This window comes from Brassica napus, chromosome C3 (assembly GCF_020379485.1).
Source record: "Brassica napus cultivar Da-Ae chromosome C3, Da-Ae, whole genome shotgun sequence".
Taxonomy (NCBI): Eukaryota; Viridiplantae; Streptophyta; class Magnoliopsida; order Brassicales; family Brassicaceae; genus Brassica; species Brassica napus.
The window spans coordinates 15,352,572-15,367,168 of NC_063446.1; the positions used below are offsets into that span (position 1 = coordinate 15,352,572).

Consider the following 14,597-nt stretch of genomic DNA (forward strand, 5'->3'; position numbering starts at 1 on the left):
AAACCTAGAAAGTCATCACGATAGTGATCTTGCGAAGTGCATGTGTTGCTAATAATGCGAATATGTGAATCAATTCCCATCTGGTAACATTTCTTTATAGCCCAAAGTAATCAGGATTGTTAGAGAAATATAGTGTTATTGAATAGATTATAGATTAGTAATTTGCATTACTAGCTACATTCAAACTGATGTAATTTATCTTCCAAATTACATTATTGTATAGTTCCTAGCTACATTCATGAACGACACAAACTGTAAGTACGTAAACAACATTTGATTAACTAATTTATGCTATAGTATTTGTTTTTCATATGATGCGAGCACTGAACGTATACTAGATTAGTACCTCAAGTTACAAGAAATAAAAAACAATGAACTAAACATGACAGTCAGGTTAGATTCCAAACTGATTGGGATTGGAGTGAAGAAAAAGTAAAGCATGCCTCGTGAGAGAACTAAGAATAAAGATATCTTTTTATACATACGATATCGATATGATTTATTGCAATTATTATAGTATACACAGTTTTTTGTAGCATTTGGGTTTGGTGGGGATCATCACTAACTGCGTAACGTGTATGTATCTCTCTTCTCGTATCTTTTTCGCAGCCAATTTTCATGTGCTGCTCCATGTGACTCTCTCCATCCTTCAGATACTCCTTTTTTTTTCTAGTGATATTTTTCATATAATTGTAGCACTTTATATAAAGAAAAATGACATTGTATAATTCATTTTAAGTTGCATACGATATCGTTCTACAAATATCATCAAAAAATATCGTGATGTCTAGTAAAACAATCCTTCGGAACATTTTTTATAACCTTTTTTTTTTTTTTTGAAACAACATCTTTTATAACCAGTAGTTGTGGTTACAATGGGGAAAAATATAAGAGCAAAACGAAAATAATACTTCCTGTTGGCTTGCGGAAGATTTGTTAGCATCTCTACCGTATGAAGGCCCAATGTCAAATTAATTATTGTAATGTTGGGCCCAGAATAAACATATCTTTACCGTATATGATAGTGTTGAAATGAAGATAAACACAACAAACATGAGACAGTTTCTGAAGCGTTATGAGACAGCTTCTGGCCAGTTGATCAATGCTGAGAAATCTTCAATAACTTTCTCAAGCAAAGCTCCTGCAACTCTATAGCAGGCTGTAAATGACGACTTACGGATACAAAAAAAAAGGAGGAACCATGAAATATTTAGGACTACAAGAGCATTTCAGACACGGAAACGAGATCTATTTGCGGGGATAGTAAACACGATCAAACAAAAAGCAAGTGGCTGGTCAAACCGTTTTTTATCCATTACCGGAAAGTTGGTTATGTTGAAGAGCGTTCTCTCTCCGATACCATCCTTTGCCATGTCTTGCTTCAAATTGCCTTTCTCACTGATTAAAAGAATCCAATATGCGGTTACCCGCTTTATGTGGGACGATAGAAGTTAAAAAAAAGAAGATGGCTTGGATAGCATGGAACAAGTTAGCTCAACCAAAAGAGAAGGGAGGACTCGGCCTGCGAGACTTTCAAAGCTTCAATGATGCATTCATAAGCAAACTGAGCTGGAGAATTATCAACAACCCTCACAGTTTGAGCAGTCAAGTTCTCTGTGGAAAATATTGTACTGAGGGTAACCTGCTCGAGTGTCAAAGCAAATCATCTGAATCACACGGATGGAAGTGAAAGAATGTGAGGATAAAGAGATGTAGATGAAGAACATTGAAAAACAGAGAGAGAGAGAGAAAGTAGATCTGAGAGAAACTTTATTCCCTTAAAAATTCAAATTATGGATCTAGATACAAGTCTTTTAAAGGCAAGTTGCCTCAGTACACAATACAATAAAATATTTATTGTTTAAAATATTCAACGGTCTCCTTCTCTCTCCTTCTTCTTCTTTGCTTCTCAAGTCTGGTCTTCTGCTTCTAAACTCAAGTCTGGTACTTCTTATAAAGCCTTATAAAACATTTATAAAACCTTATAAGTATTTTCAAGTCTGGCAGTTTAATTCTCAAGTCTAGCTGTTTATTTCTGCTTCATGTCAACACTCCCCCTCAAGCTTGACCATGTGGAACAAGTCAAGCTTGGAAGCCATGAAGTATTCCCTCATTAAAACCTCAACTAGGTAAAACCCTTTGGGAGAAAACCCAACTCAAGGAAAAAGAATAGAACACTTCATGAAGGAGAGATCATTGACATGATAGGTCTATGAGTCCCAATTTTGGATGAATGAACTCACATACCTTAGTGCTTGCTGCCTTGGTGAAGATATCAGCTAGTTGATCTTCACTCCTTGTGTAGCACGGCAATATGATCTTCTGTTCCACGGCTTGTCTCACTTTGTGGCAATCTACCTCTATATGTTTGGTCATTTCATGGAAGACTGAGTTGCTAGCAATGTGTATAGCAGCCTGGTTGTCACAATGCATCGTGATTGGCGTTGTAACTTCAATTCCCAAGTCCTTAAGAAGTCCCTTGATCCAAATCAACTCGCTTGTGAGCTTCCTCATAGCTCTATATTCTGTCTCAGCACTTGAACAAGACACCACCTTCTACTTCTTGCTCTTCCATGTTACCAAATTGCCTCCAATGAAGGTACAATATCCAGTAGTTGATCTCCTATCAACTCGATCTCCTGCCCAATCCGCATCACAGTACCCAACAATCTCAGTGCTTCTATTGCATCCCATCCATACTCCTTGGCCTGGTGCCTCTCTTAGGTACCTGAGAATCGTCTCAACCATGTTCCAGTGGTGTACCTTGGGAGCTTGCATGTGTTGGCTTACTTGGTTTACTGCAAAGCATACATCTGGTCGGGTAATGGTAAGATAAATAAGTTTTCCCACCATTCTCCTATAGTGCTTTACATCTTCATATGACTTGTCTTTAACCTCCCCCTCACGCATCACTTTGTATCCTTCCTCTAGAGGTGTTTTGGCAGCTCTTCCACCAAGATCTCCAGCCTCATTTAGTAAGTCAAGGGTGTATTTCCTTTGAGATAGAAACAACCCTTCCTTAGACCTACACATCTCGATCCCTAGGAAGTATTTGAGCTCTCCCAAGTCCTTGATATCAAATGAAGCCTTAAGGAACGCTTTGGTCGAGATGATCCCTTCTTTGTCACTGCCTGTGATGATAATGTCATCAACATAGATGAGAATAACAACGATTCCTTGCTGGCTAGTGAGGGTGAATATGGTATGATCAGCTTCAGACTTGACAAAACCTCTTCCATTGAGTGTGGTGCTTAGTTTGTGGTACCACGCTCTTGGTGATTGTTTCAAACCATAGATGGCTTTCTTCAGCCTCAATACATTTCCTGGTTTGGTAAGGTGTTCCATACCAGGTGGTGGTCTCATGTAGACCTCATCTTCTAACTCTCCTTGTAGAAAAGCATTTTTGACATCCATTTGCCACAGATCCCATTCTAAGTTCACAACCAATGAGAATACAATCCGTATCGTGTGAAGCTTAGCTACTGGTGCAAAGGTGTCAAGGTAATCTTCACCATAGACTTGAGTGTAGCCTCTTGCAACAAGTCTGGTTTTTTTTTTCTTTCTGGTTGCCCATTAGCCAAGTACTTGATAGTGAATAGTAACATGCTTGTGACAGCCTTCTTGCCTTTGGGGAGCTCACTCTCAAACCAAGTTCCATTTCGGATCATGGCACTGACCTCATCATCTACTGAGTCTCTCCATTCCTTTATCTCCATTGCCTCCTCATAGGTCCTCGGAATATACTCTTGATCTATATTGGTGATGAAGGCTTGATGATCTCTTGGATAGTAAGCAAGGGAGCAAGTTGCTTGAGTGGGATGGGCTACTGCTTGACTGTTGAAATACTTCCAATTTGATGGACGCTTTCTCACCCTTGTGCTTGTCCTAAGCGGCTGGACCTCTCCAACAATCTCAGCTTCAACTTCATTTTGTTGATATGATTCCTCTTGTTGTTGGCTTTCATCCTGATCATGAACCTCTTGCTCTTGATCAGTAGTCTGCGGATCCTCTTGATCCATGTGTGGTTCCTCTTGACTAGAAGACGAATCCTCTTGATTTCCTCCTTCAGGATTAGGATGAGAAGCCTCTTCAGCCGCATCCATACCATTGGCTTGATCTAAACTATTTGCTGAATCAGTAGTTCTTTCATTTGGTGTCATGATGATACCTAGGCTCTCCATGATAATACGTATGTTGTTTTCCCTATCTGAGGCCCCTTGAGATAGATCCTTGAGATTGTCCCAACTCTTCTCCTCATAATAGCCTCTAGATTCCACAAACTTGACCTCTCTGGATACTAAGACTCTTCTTGTCTCTGGAGAGTAGCATTTGTAACCTTTTTGAGTGGTAGAATACCCAATGAACACTGCCTTTGTGCTTCTGGTCTCAAGTTTGTTCCTATGATCACCTGTTTGCAATACATAGCACAAGCACCCAAATACCATCAGATGTCGGTTTTTCCTCTCAGCTACACCATTTTGTTGTGGAGTGTAAGGGCAGCTGGTTTGATGGCTTATTCCATGCTTGGCCAAGTGGGATTTGAAAGCTGTGCTTGTATATTCCCCTCCATTATCTGACTTAAATACTTTGATCTTAACATTGAACTGATTAGTTATGTAGCTCTGAAAGTTTATAAATGCATCTAGTACTCTATCTTTAGATGGTATCATAGTCAGCCATGTATATTTAGATTTCTGGTCTATGAAGGTGACAAAATATCTATGATTTTTCCTAGAAGTGCATGGTGCAGTCCAGACATCAGAGTGTATAAGATCAAAGAATTTCTCATAGATAGTAGATGACTTGGGAAACACAGTCTTGCAATGTTTGCCAAGAATACATGCTTCACATCCATCATTTTTGAAATAAACATTAGGCAATAACATGTTCAGTGCTCTAGGATGGGGATGGCCTAACCTAGCATGCCATACATCATTTTCTAAGACAGGGATTGAACTAAAAGCATAAGGTAAACATGATCTAGTCGTGGTGTCTTCAAGCAGGTACAAGTCCCCTTTAGTAACACCTTTTCCGATCATCTTAAGAGTCTCAATATCCTGAAATACAACATCATTAGGACTAAAAATAACCTTGCAGTTAAGATCAGTGGCAACCTTCTTGACAGATAATAGATTAGATGCAAAAGATGGGATATAAAATGCTTTAGTATCTTTCTCAAATAGTTTCAAGTTTTCTACACCTTTTATTGGTATGCTGTCGCCATTTGCAATCATAACATTGCCTAAGGCAGGCTTAACATTACTGATTAACCTAGCATCACTAATCATGTGGTGAGAAGCTCCAGAATATATAACTACTGTCTTAAAGCTATCAGATGCATTCAAAGTTGTAACAAGAGCATTGGACAGTTTATAAGAGGCATTTAAAGATAAACCAAGTGTGTTACCAGAGTTCTCCTTGAGGGCTTTGATGAGAGCATCAAGGTCAGACCTCTTAATTGTCTCATCTTGGGTAGTCCTCATGATAGAACAGCCACTGAATCCCAAGGTCTTCCCTTCTCCAGCCGCAATCGAGTTCATGGGACGAGGAGTAGATGGCTCGCCCATTTCACCAGAGAAATTCCCCCCTGCATCAGAGTAAGGTGTCCTGAACTTCTGAGGCTTGAGGTGTGGGTGAAGGATCCAGCATTTGTCTTTGCCGTGACCTTTTTTCTTGCAATGGTCACACACCCACACTTTCTTGTCTTCTGGCTTGTAATACCCCTTGTTAGCTATGCCCTCATGTTTGTGCTCATTTCCTTCAGCCTTGTTAGCTATGATAAGGTCTCCTTTGCCACCAAAGAGTCCCACTGAGCCTTGCTCCTTTTGAATCTGAGCACAAAGGTCCTCAAGTGATGGAAGCTTCTCACTTCTTAGAATGTGTTTGATTAGATCACTATAACCCGGGTTGAGAGTGAACAACAAAGCAAAGACCTTGTCTTGCTCCTTTCTCTCATTAAGTACATCCGGATCAAGACTGGCCGGTCTTAGCATCTCTAACTCGGCCCACAACGATCTGAACTTCCCAAAATGCTTGGAAAATTTACTGTCCTCTTGACTGAGAGTGTTGATAGCCCTCTTGACTTCAAACACCCTACTGATGTTAGATATATTTCCATACACCTTCTGGAGAGTATCCCACAGCTCCTTGGAAGTTTCACAGTAGGAGTAAGCTTCCAAGATAGAGGTTTCAAGACTATTCTGAATGATGGAAAGGACCATGAGATCCTTCTGACTTCTCTTTCCACCTCCTTCAGCCGCATCAACAACTTCTTTACCATCCTCTCCTAGGATGGTCTTCTTGGTGTCTTTGCCGTCAACAACATACTCCCAAAGACCTCTGCCTCCAAGAGCGGGTTTGACAAGTCTAGACCACAGTAAGTAGTTGGTTCCCTTGAGGGTAACCGGAATAGACACGGATTTAAAGACATCAGTGTATGAGTTTTCCATTTTTTTTTCTGGGAATGAAGAACAACTCAAGAACAGGATGAACTTTACCAAAAAATAGAAAGGGAAAATCAGAGATTTGTGGAAGTAAAGATAATAGAGTAGAGAAGAATGAATCTCAGGAGCTTACTTGCTCTGATACCATGAAAGAATGTGAGGATAAAAAGATGTAGATGAAGAACATTGAAGAACAGAGAGAGAGATAAAGTAGATCTGGGAGAAACTCTATTCCCTTAAAAATTCAAATTGTGGATCTAGATACAAGTCTTTTAAAGGCAAGTTGCCTCAGTACACAATACAATAAAATATTTATTGTTTAAAATATTCAACGGTCTCCTTCTCTCTTCTTCTTCTTCTTTGCTTCTCAAGTCTGGTCTTCTGCTTTTAAACTCAAGTCTGGTGCTTCTTATAAAGCCTTATAAAACCTTTATAAAACCTTATAAGTATTTTCAAATCTGGCAGCTTAATTCTCAAGTCTAGCTGCTTAGTTCCGCTTCATGTCAACAGGAAGGGCATATTAATAGGACGTGATCTGATAGTGCAAAACTCGGGGTGGCTAGTGGGAGATGGAACATCCATTGACCTGTGGCAAGACCTGTGGCTCAATGTCAAGCAGCAGGAATGATTTATGGGACCACCAACAGAGCTCTCGATGGGCTTGAAAGTTTCAAACTTATTCTTGGCAAACTCAACCGAATGGGATTTAGAGAAAATCAGAGAAATTTGCCCCTTTGATGAGGAAAAAATCCTCAAGATCAAAGCGAGTAAGGTAGGGACTTCAGACAAACTTTGCTGGCATGGCACGAAGAGTGGAGAATTGACAACCAAGTCAGGGTATCATGCGGCTTTTGCAGCTTCAAACGATGCCGAGAACTTGCAACTTGAGGGAAATTGGAACAAGGAAGTCTGGAATTTACAGACAGCTCCAAAGGTTAAGATGTTAATCTGAAAATTTTTGCGAGCTGCATTACCTGTGGGTAAAAGACTGGACACATTCATGAAGATCCCCACTGTAAGCGATGTGGAGAACCCGAATCTATTATTCATCTGTTCTTTCAATGTGAGTTTGCAAAAGCTGTGTGGCAAGCAGCACCATTTTCAGAAGAAATTGATTACAGCAGAATGATAGATTTGAGGGCTCTATGGAACCTAGTGAGGACAAAACCATGCTTGCCTCCGACATGCATTACAACTGATCATTTGGCACCTTGGATCATGTGGAGTTTATGGACAACCAGGAACAGACTGGTATTCTCAAATATCAAAGTGGAAGCAGAGGAGTTTCTGTCAAAAGGTATTATAATGGCTAGAGAATGGCAGCAGGGACATGTGAAGAATCCAAAGACACACAAGACAGGCTTGCCTCCACCAATCAATGCAGTAGATTCAATCCTCAAAACGGATGCGGCCTGGAGCGTAACTGCATCCCGAGCTGGCCTTAGATGGATTATATCTCGAAATGCTAACACTACTACCTATTCGAGGATATAGAACAATGTTTCTTCCCCACTGATGGCAGAGAGTCTTGCGATGAGAGAAGCGATCCAGACTTGCAGAGATTTAGGCATCATGAAGCTGAGAGTGGAGTCGGATTCAAAGATCATCATCAACAGCGTCCTCAACGATAACTCAGTCCCGGAGTTATATGGAGTTGTCACCGACATTTTACTTATCTCTAGCGCTTTTGAATCTGTTTGTTTTAAATGGATCCCTAGAGAAGATAACTATGCTGCTGACTTGTTAGCAAAGCATGTGCTTGGTGTAAGTGAGACAATGACTTTCAACTAATTTATATTAAATGAAATGTGTTTTAAAAAAAAGACATAGTATCTCTTACTTTCCCACAGGTCCAGTTATAGAGAAAACTATTGTATTGTTGGTCCGAGAAATTTTTCTTTTTCACAATAATAATGTTAAAATGAAGTTAAATTCAAAATAAATCTAGACATCAGATCATAAATCTTTCTTTTTGTCCCTCAAGGTACTATGCATGATGCTGTGATGTGGCTATTGGTAGAGGGAATCAATACCCTACAATACAGTTTTTTTCTTTTATTTTATTTTCTAAAATCCAAAAGAAAAAAACGTTATGTTTGTCGATCTTTACTTCAAAAAAGATAATATTCCATTAAGAAAACTATGTCACAATGAAACGAGAAGTGTTAACAAATCGTGTAATAAGAGGTGGACCAATAACTGTATAAAAAGTGACGGATGAGTCAGGGCATAAAATAGGTGGGTTACTCACTCCACTTGTGTCAAGCACACATTATAAGCAGCGAGTCACATGCCCTGACCCAGTTTTAATGAGTTCATCGTTCGCCATTACCTTTTTCACATCTATAAATATAGCAAGTAACCATCTCAAAGTGTTTTTTTTTTGCCAAGAATTTGAATTTCATATAAATATGAGAAGAGTTTGTAAGATTTTACAAAATAGTTAAAACTAGATGGGGTGCACTTTGGCAAAAAAAGATAAAAACAAAGTGTAACCCATAACAAAAGACTTTCTAATCATTCATCAGCCAAGAAAGCATAAGGTTCTTGAAACTCTTCTTGCTGTGCTGTTTTCCCAAGATTGTATCTCTGATATGGCGATCAATGAGCTTATACAATGTTTGAGGTGTAGACGAGATTCCGTCATGCAGACGTTTGTTCCTTTCCCCCCAGATACTATAGATAGTTGCGTGAGCAACAATTCTTTTAAGTATCAGTGGAGTAGTGGAATCCCTTAGAGATAACCACTCAATAAAAGATGTCCAAATGATGAAGCATGAGTGAGTATACCCCAATCTACTCAGAATCAAAACCCAAACCTGTTTACTGATATCACAACGCAGGAGCAGATGGTCACGGGTCTCCGGCGCTGAGTCACAGAGGCAACAGTTTGATGAAACCCCAAGGCCCCAGCTTGCGAGCCTCACTCTAGTTGGCATCCTATCGTTCTGTGCGATCCACATGAGGAAAGCATGTCGAGGAGTTGCCATTTTGAACCATACACTGTTTGACCAAGTGACTGCAGGAGCTCTGTTTCTAATCGCCTCCCATGTCCGAGAGGCAGAGAAGTCATCTAAGTTCTCCCCATCCACAAGCCAGTAAAATACATCCTCAGTTTGTAAGGATGACGGCAGATGTATACTCGTGAGATGAATATGGAGGGTCTCTGCAGCAGGCGAGCGCGCACCTCTCAGTCTCCAACCATTTTCATTACAGCTATCAGCAACTGAAGCAAATAAAGGAATTGAGAGCTCACGAGGACCTGTGTCGCCGAATACGTTGATTAAGCGACCTAAAGGGGTCCAGATATCCCACCAAAAGCTTGTAGTTTCACCATTTCCAACCTCTGCTCTCAAGAAGTTTGTAGTTAAAGATCGCAGGTTTAAGAGAGATCTCCATGTCTCTGAACCCGCATTTTTAGCTTCGAGACTCCATAAACTCTCATCTCCAATTCTGCACTTCTTAATCCAAGAAGCCCATAAAGATGGGTTAGGGATATATAACCTCCAGATCAGCTTCAGACAGAGGGTCTTGTTCCAAATTTCTAGATTTCTAAAGCCAAGCCCCCCTTCTTTTTAGGTAAACAGACTGTACTCCACGCAATCTTTGCAACTCCACGATCAGTAACATTTCCAGTCCATAGGAAGCGGGAGCACAAGCTCTGAATTTGCTGCAAGCATCCTTTTGGAAGAACAAAAGCAGAGGTCCATAAATTTATATTTCCATAGATAACCGATTTAATCAACTCAGCTCGACCAGCATAAGAAAGCTTTTTAGAAGACCAAGCAGTGAAGTGACCCGAGATTTTCACCAAGAGTGGCCTGTATTCAGAAATGCGCAGCTTGCGGTGCATCAGAGGAAGACCCAAGTAGCGGAATGGCATTGAACCCAAAGTGAAACCTAGACTTGTCAAATCAGTAGTTTCAACTTGGTTCAAACCACCTACAAAGAGTTCTGTCTTTTCTTTGTTCATCCTCAAACCAGACCAGGTAGCAAATAACTCCATAGTATCAACAATATTAGCAAAAGAGTTCTTTTCACCATCAAAGAATATCATCAGATCATCAGCAAAAGCAAGATGGGTTACCTCAAGGTCTGCTGTCCACGGGTGATAACCAATATCTTCAGCTCTGAACTTCACATTTAGCATTTGAGAGAACACTTCCAGCGCAATGACAAAAAGATAGGGAGAGAGTGGGTCGCCCTGGCGTAAACCCTTTGTTCCCTTAAAATAGCCACACAATTCTCCGTTGACAGATACAGAGAATCTGGTAGTCGTGATGCATTGGGAGACTAACTTCCTGAAATGGGTGGGAAACTCGAGAGCTTCAAGAGTGTTCAAAACGAAATCCCAATTGATTGAATCGAAAGCTTTCTGTAGGTCCACTTTCAGTATACAACGCTTTGAGATGTCTTTCCATTTGTATCCAGCCACAAGCTCTGTTGCTAGAAGAACATTTTCAGCAAGAAGACGTCCCGGGACAAACGTTGATTGGGCAGAGAAAATAAGCTTTGGCAGAGCAGCCTTAAGTCTGTTAGCCAACAGCTTAGAGGCTACCTTGTACACAGTGTTGCAGCAAGATATTGGTCTAAATTCAGTCATCCGGTTCGCATTGGCCTTCTTTGGGATCAAGGAAATAATTGTTGAATTCCATTGTTGAAGAAGACATCCAGTCGACAGAAACTCTTTAACTGCTGCGATCATGTCTTTCCCCACCATACTCCAGTTCGCTTTGAAAAACTCTGCAGGGTATCCATCCGGTCCAGGGGCTTTGGACTTAGGAAGGTTTAGAAAGGCTGTCTGAATGTCCGCTTCATTGAACTCAGCAGCAAGATGGGTAATAGCTTCTGCGGTCCATCTCAATGTGTTCTATCAAACCTAGTTTTATTTTCTTTAAAGCTTTTTTTCAACTGAGTAGAGTGAGTAAAATAGAGAATGTCTGCAATAGAATTTGACTTGGTTCTCCATTGCAACGGTCACACTCAATTTGCAGTATCTTTCAAGAATGAAGATGATGATGACGATGATGTAGTCTATGATTACGCTCCGGCTGCATGAGTCGATTATCTATAGTTATAACATCTTCACCATTAGGAAGAGAAAGCTTTTCTTGCTAGCTAGATATAACCCTAGTTAACAATATAGGTAATACGGGATATGTAATATATATATACACCATATATGTCTTTGTAGACCATGAGCTAGTTTGTAGCTAGGTTTGCTTGAGTGTTGTTACTACTTATACCTTTTATAATAAACTATTGACTCTTTTATATACTTTATGGCTCATATTTAAAATCCGTCCTACCAGTTCCATGAAGTTGAAACGTGGATAATACTCTCACAGACGGATGTGAAAATCTTACATGTCACATGTCTTATACTAACCAACATTGATTCTAGAAGTGATTTAAAATTCTATGCATCAACATAAAGTTAAAATTCGTGATCAAAATCGACATCTGGAGGGTGTGAAGACTGAAGAGCTCCACGGTATACAATATGCGTTTTTAAAATTAGAAAAATACATTTACTTAAATAATGGTGTTTTAAAAAGAAAAATGAATATGAGATTCTGAATCAAGTTTAAATACAAATCTAAGAGATTATAAATTATTAATTCACATAACCAATATACAAACTTTTTGACAAAAAAAAACCAATATACAAACTTTAAACGGATATATATTTCAATTGTATTTTGCTCTCTTAATTTCTTTGTTTCTTCAAAATTAATTTACGTTTGTTCGCAACATCAACTAATTCAGCCCCCCCACTTTTCTTATCAAGAAAAAGATCGTACACCTATATATCGTTACTATCTTATACCACGTCACCTGATCATCATAACTAATCCACATTGAGAGTATATAAGTCTATTACAAACGAAAAGTCAAGAATATATATATCAAATATGCAAAATATCACACATATCTATGTATGTGCATATATATATATATAAGTAAAGAAAGAGATTAGAAGGAAGAAAGACAATGATCACGTTCAGGAGAAGTGGAGTCATCAGAGGGAATGTGGTTGTGACGACCTTCGTAAGTAGTTATCACCATTCTACAATCTTCCGACAGCCTCTCCACTCTTTTCTTCACCCTACAGTTGTTGTGTGTGCATCTGTAATAACTCCTGTATATATATCCACATTCTTATACATTTATTAATAAATTAAATATCATTGAACACAATTTGATTTGATTCAGTTGGCCATACGAAAATAATAGTAATCAAACAAAAAAATAGAAACGTGTGAATGTCACGAGCCTTATAGTGTACTAACAAAAATAGTTACAAATATGTGTAGATATTGCACAATAGAAAATAGATAAAAACATAAAATGTTGTTGATGACAACCTATAAATACTAAATTTGCAACATACATTAATATATATATTGAATGAATGTAAAATTATATTCAAAACAAAAACCTCTTTACAATACATGTAATATTGCACAAATATATTTTAAACGTATACATATTGTATAAGGATGTATTAGCAGTCATGTCTCTAGTACTTGAGGTAAGGTTCGGCAACAGTCTAAAGAGAGAATATAATGGATACACCTACATTTAGTTCCTACCCCAGCTTTTACGAAACTATCAATCACCAGTCAATGTGATTATACAAGAATCATTAAGCACATTTTATTGGAAGTATAGGTAAAGTTAATTAGACTAATTAATATGGTTGATTAAATAGTTACATAGATGTACGTGGTTGTGTTAAAGAATTAATTACCTGGGGTGAAGGCTGTTCTTGACGACTTTCTGACCATATTTGCGCCATTTGTAGCCATCGTCCAGAACGTCCACATCGCTTTTTGTCTGGAAACAAAACCTTGGCTCTCTTAGTTTCCTCCTTATCTTCACTTTGTTCTTCATCTCTCCACTCTCACTACTTGATCTCCACCTGCAATGCAACCACTCTATAACGTAAACATCATTTATGCCTTAGGTTTAATCTTATGCCATAACTTATAAGGATTTATACATAGCCTAGCTAAGGTTCTACTGGATCCCAAAACATTTCTAGGAAAACCCATAAATTAATAATAGGGTGGTGTTGGGGACTCCCAAAACACTGGAGAGAAAGATGATTAATCTACTAATGAAGTTAAAGGCAATATTTGTAACTTTCTTTACTTGGCTATTAGTTGATGGTTCACAGAAGAAGAAAGGAATGTATTCATCTTAGAATTTAAATGAACTAAATTACCAAGAATTAGAATGCACATCATTGTTAATTCCACCTCTAATGTTATCCTGATCATCATTAACCACCTTTGATCCCAAGGGTCCTCCATCCTACAAAACACATATATAAAACCCTCCAAATTAAGATCAATCAATATTTAAACCAAGAAAACAAGACAATCACGTATATGCACATATGTGTAGAAAGAGAGATCATAGCTAGACCTGAAGATTATTCGAAAACCCTAGAGGTGCATAAGTAGTATTAGTGGTAGAAGAAGAGTTATAGATGGGGAAAGAAGGAGAGGAGAGAGAAGAGGAAGAAGAAGAGAAGAAGGTTAAGACATTAGTTTCTTCAAATGGGAAGTTCATTTTCTCTTGTTGTAGATCGTAAGTATTGACTACTACTCTTCTTTCTTTTCCTCCTCCTCCTTACATTTGATTTAATCCCATTCTCCCTTTTTATTGTTCGTATTAGTTTCTAAATAGTATATCACACTTATTTTGTCTATATTTTATTTTAATAAAATTTATAAATGTTACTTTTACGGTTTTTCTTCTCTTGCTTTCATACAGAGAGATAGGGTTTCGTATGTACGTCCCCACACGTTTCAAAAACCCTCTAAATGTATCATTTGAAGTTTTGAACCATTCGTGTCTTTGGCAGTCAGTTTCATGTGAAGTTTATATGTCTAAAATCATATGCCAAACAAAACAAAATTATTTGGATATATACCATATTTATTTCTCAATTTATCTTTTGTGGAATATAATGTTCAATGTAATTTCTCAATTTTATCTTTTAGTAAAAAAAAAACGATACTCTTTTGTTTGCGCCAGTTGTAAAATAAGTTGATAATGATGTGTTGAATTTATCTTCCTATTAAATTAGTCAATTACGACTTTATTTTCATTTATCTAAGCAAGTTAACCTGCATCATTTAT

At 38.4% G+C, this 14,597-nt stretch overlaps 1 protein-coding gene across 1 annotated transcript; it reads right to left on the bottom strand.

The window, feature by feature from the left end:
* Nucleotides 1–8,960: 8,960 nt before the first annotated feature.
* Nucleotides 8,961–14,024, bottom strand: LOC106386312. The gene is made up of 7 exons (XM_048749416.1): nt 13,878–14,024; nt 13,675–13,763; nt 13,198–13,368; nt 11,401–11,494; nt 10,033–11,313; nt 9,263–9,958; nt 8,961–9,032 (listed from the first exon to the last, which is right to left on the bottom strand). The coding sequence occupies exons 1-7, from the start codon at nt 14,022–14,024 to the stop codon at nt 8,961–8,963; spliced, it is 2,550 nt and encodes an 849-aa protein (XP_048605373.1).
* Between the last annotated feature and the right edge of the window lie 573 nt (nt 14,025–14,597).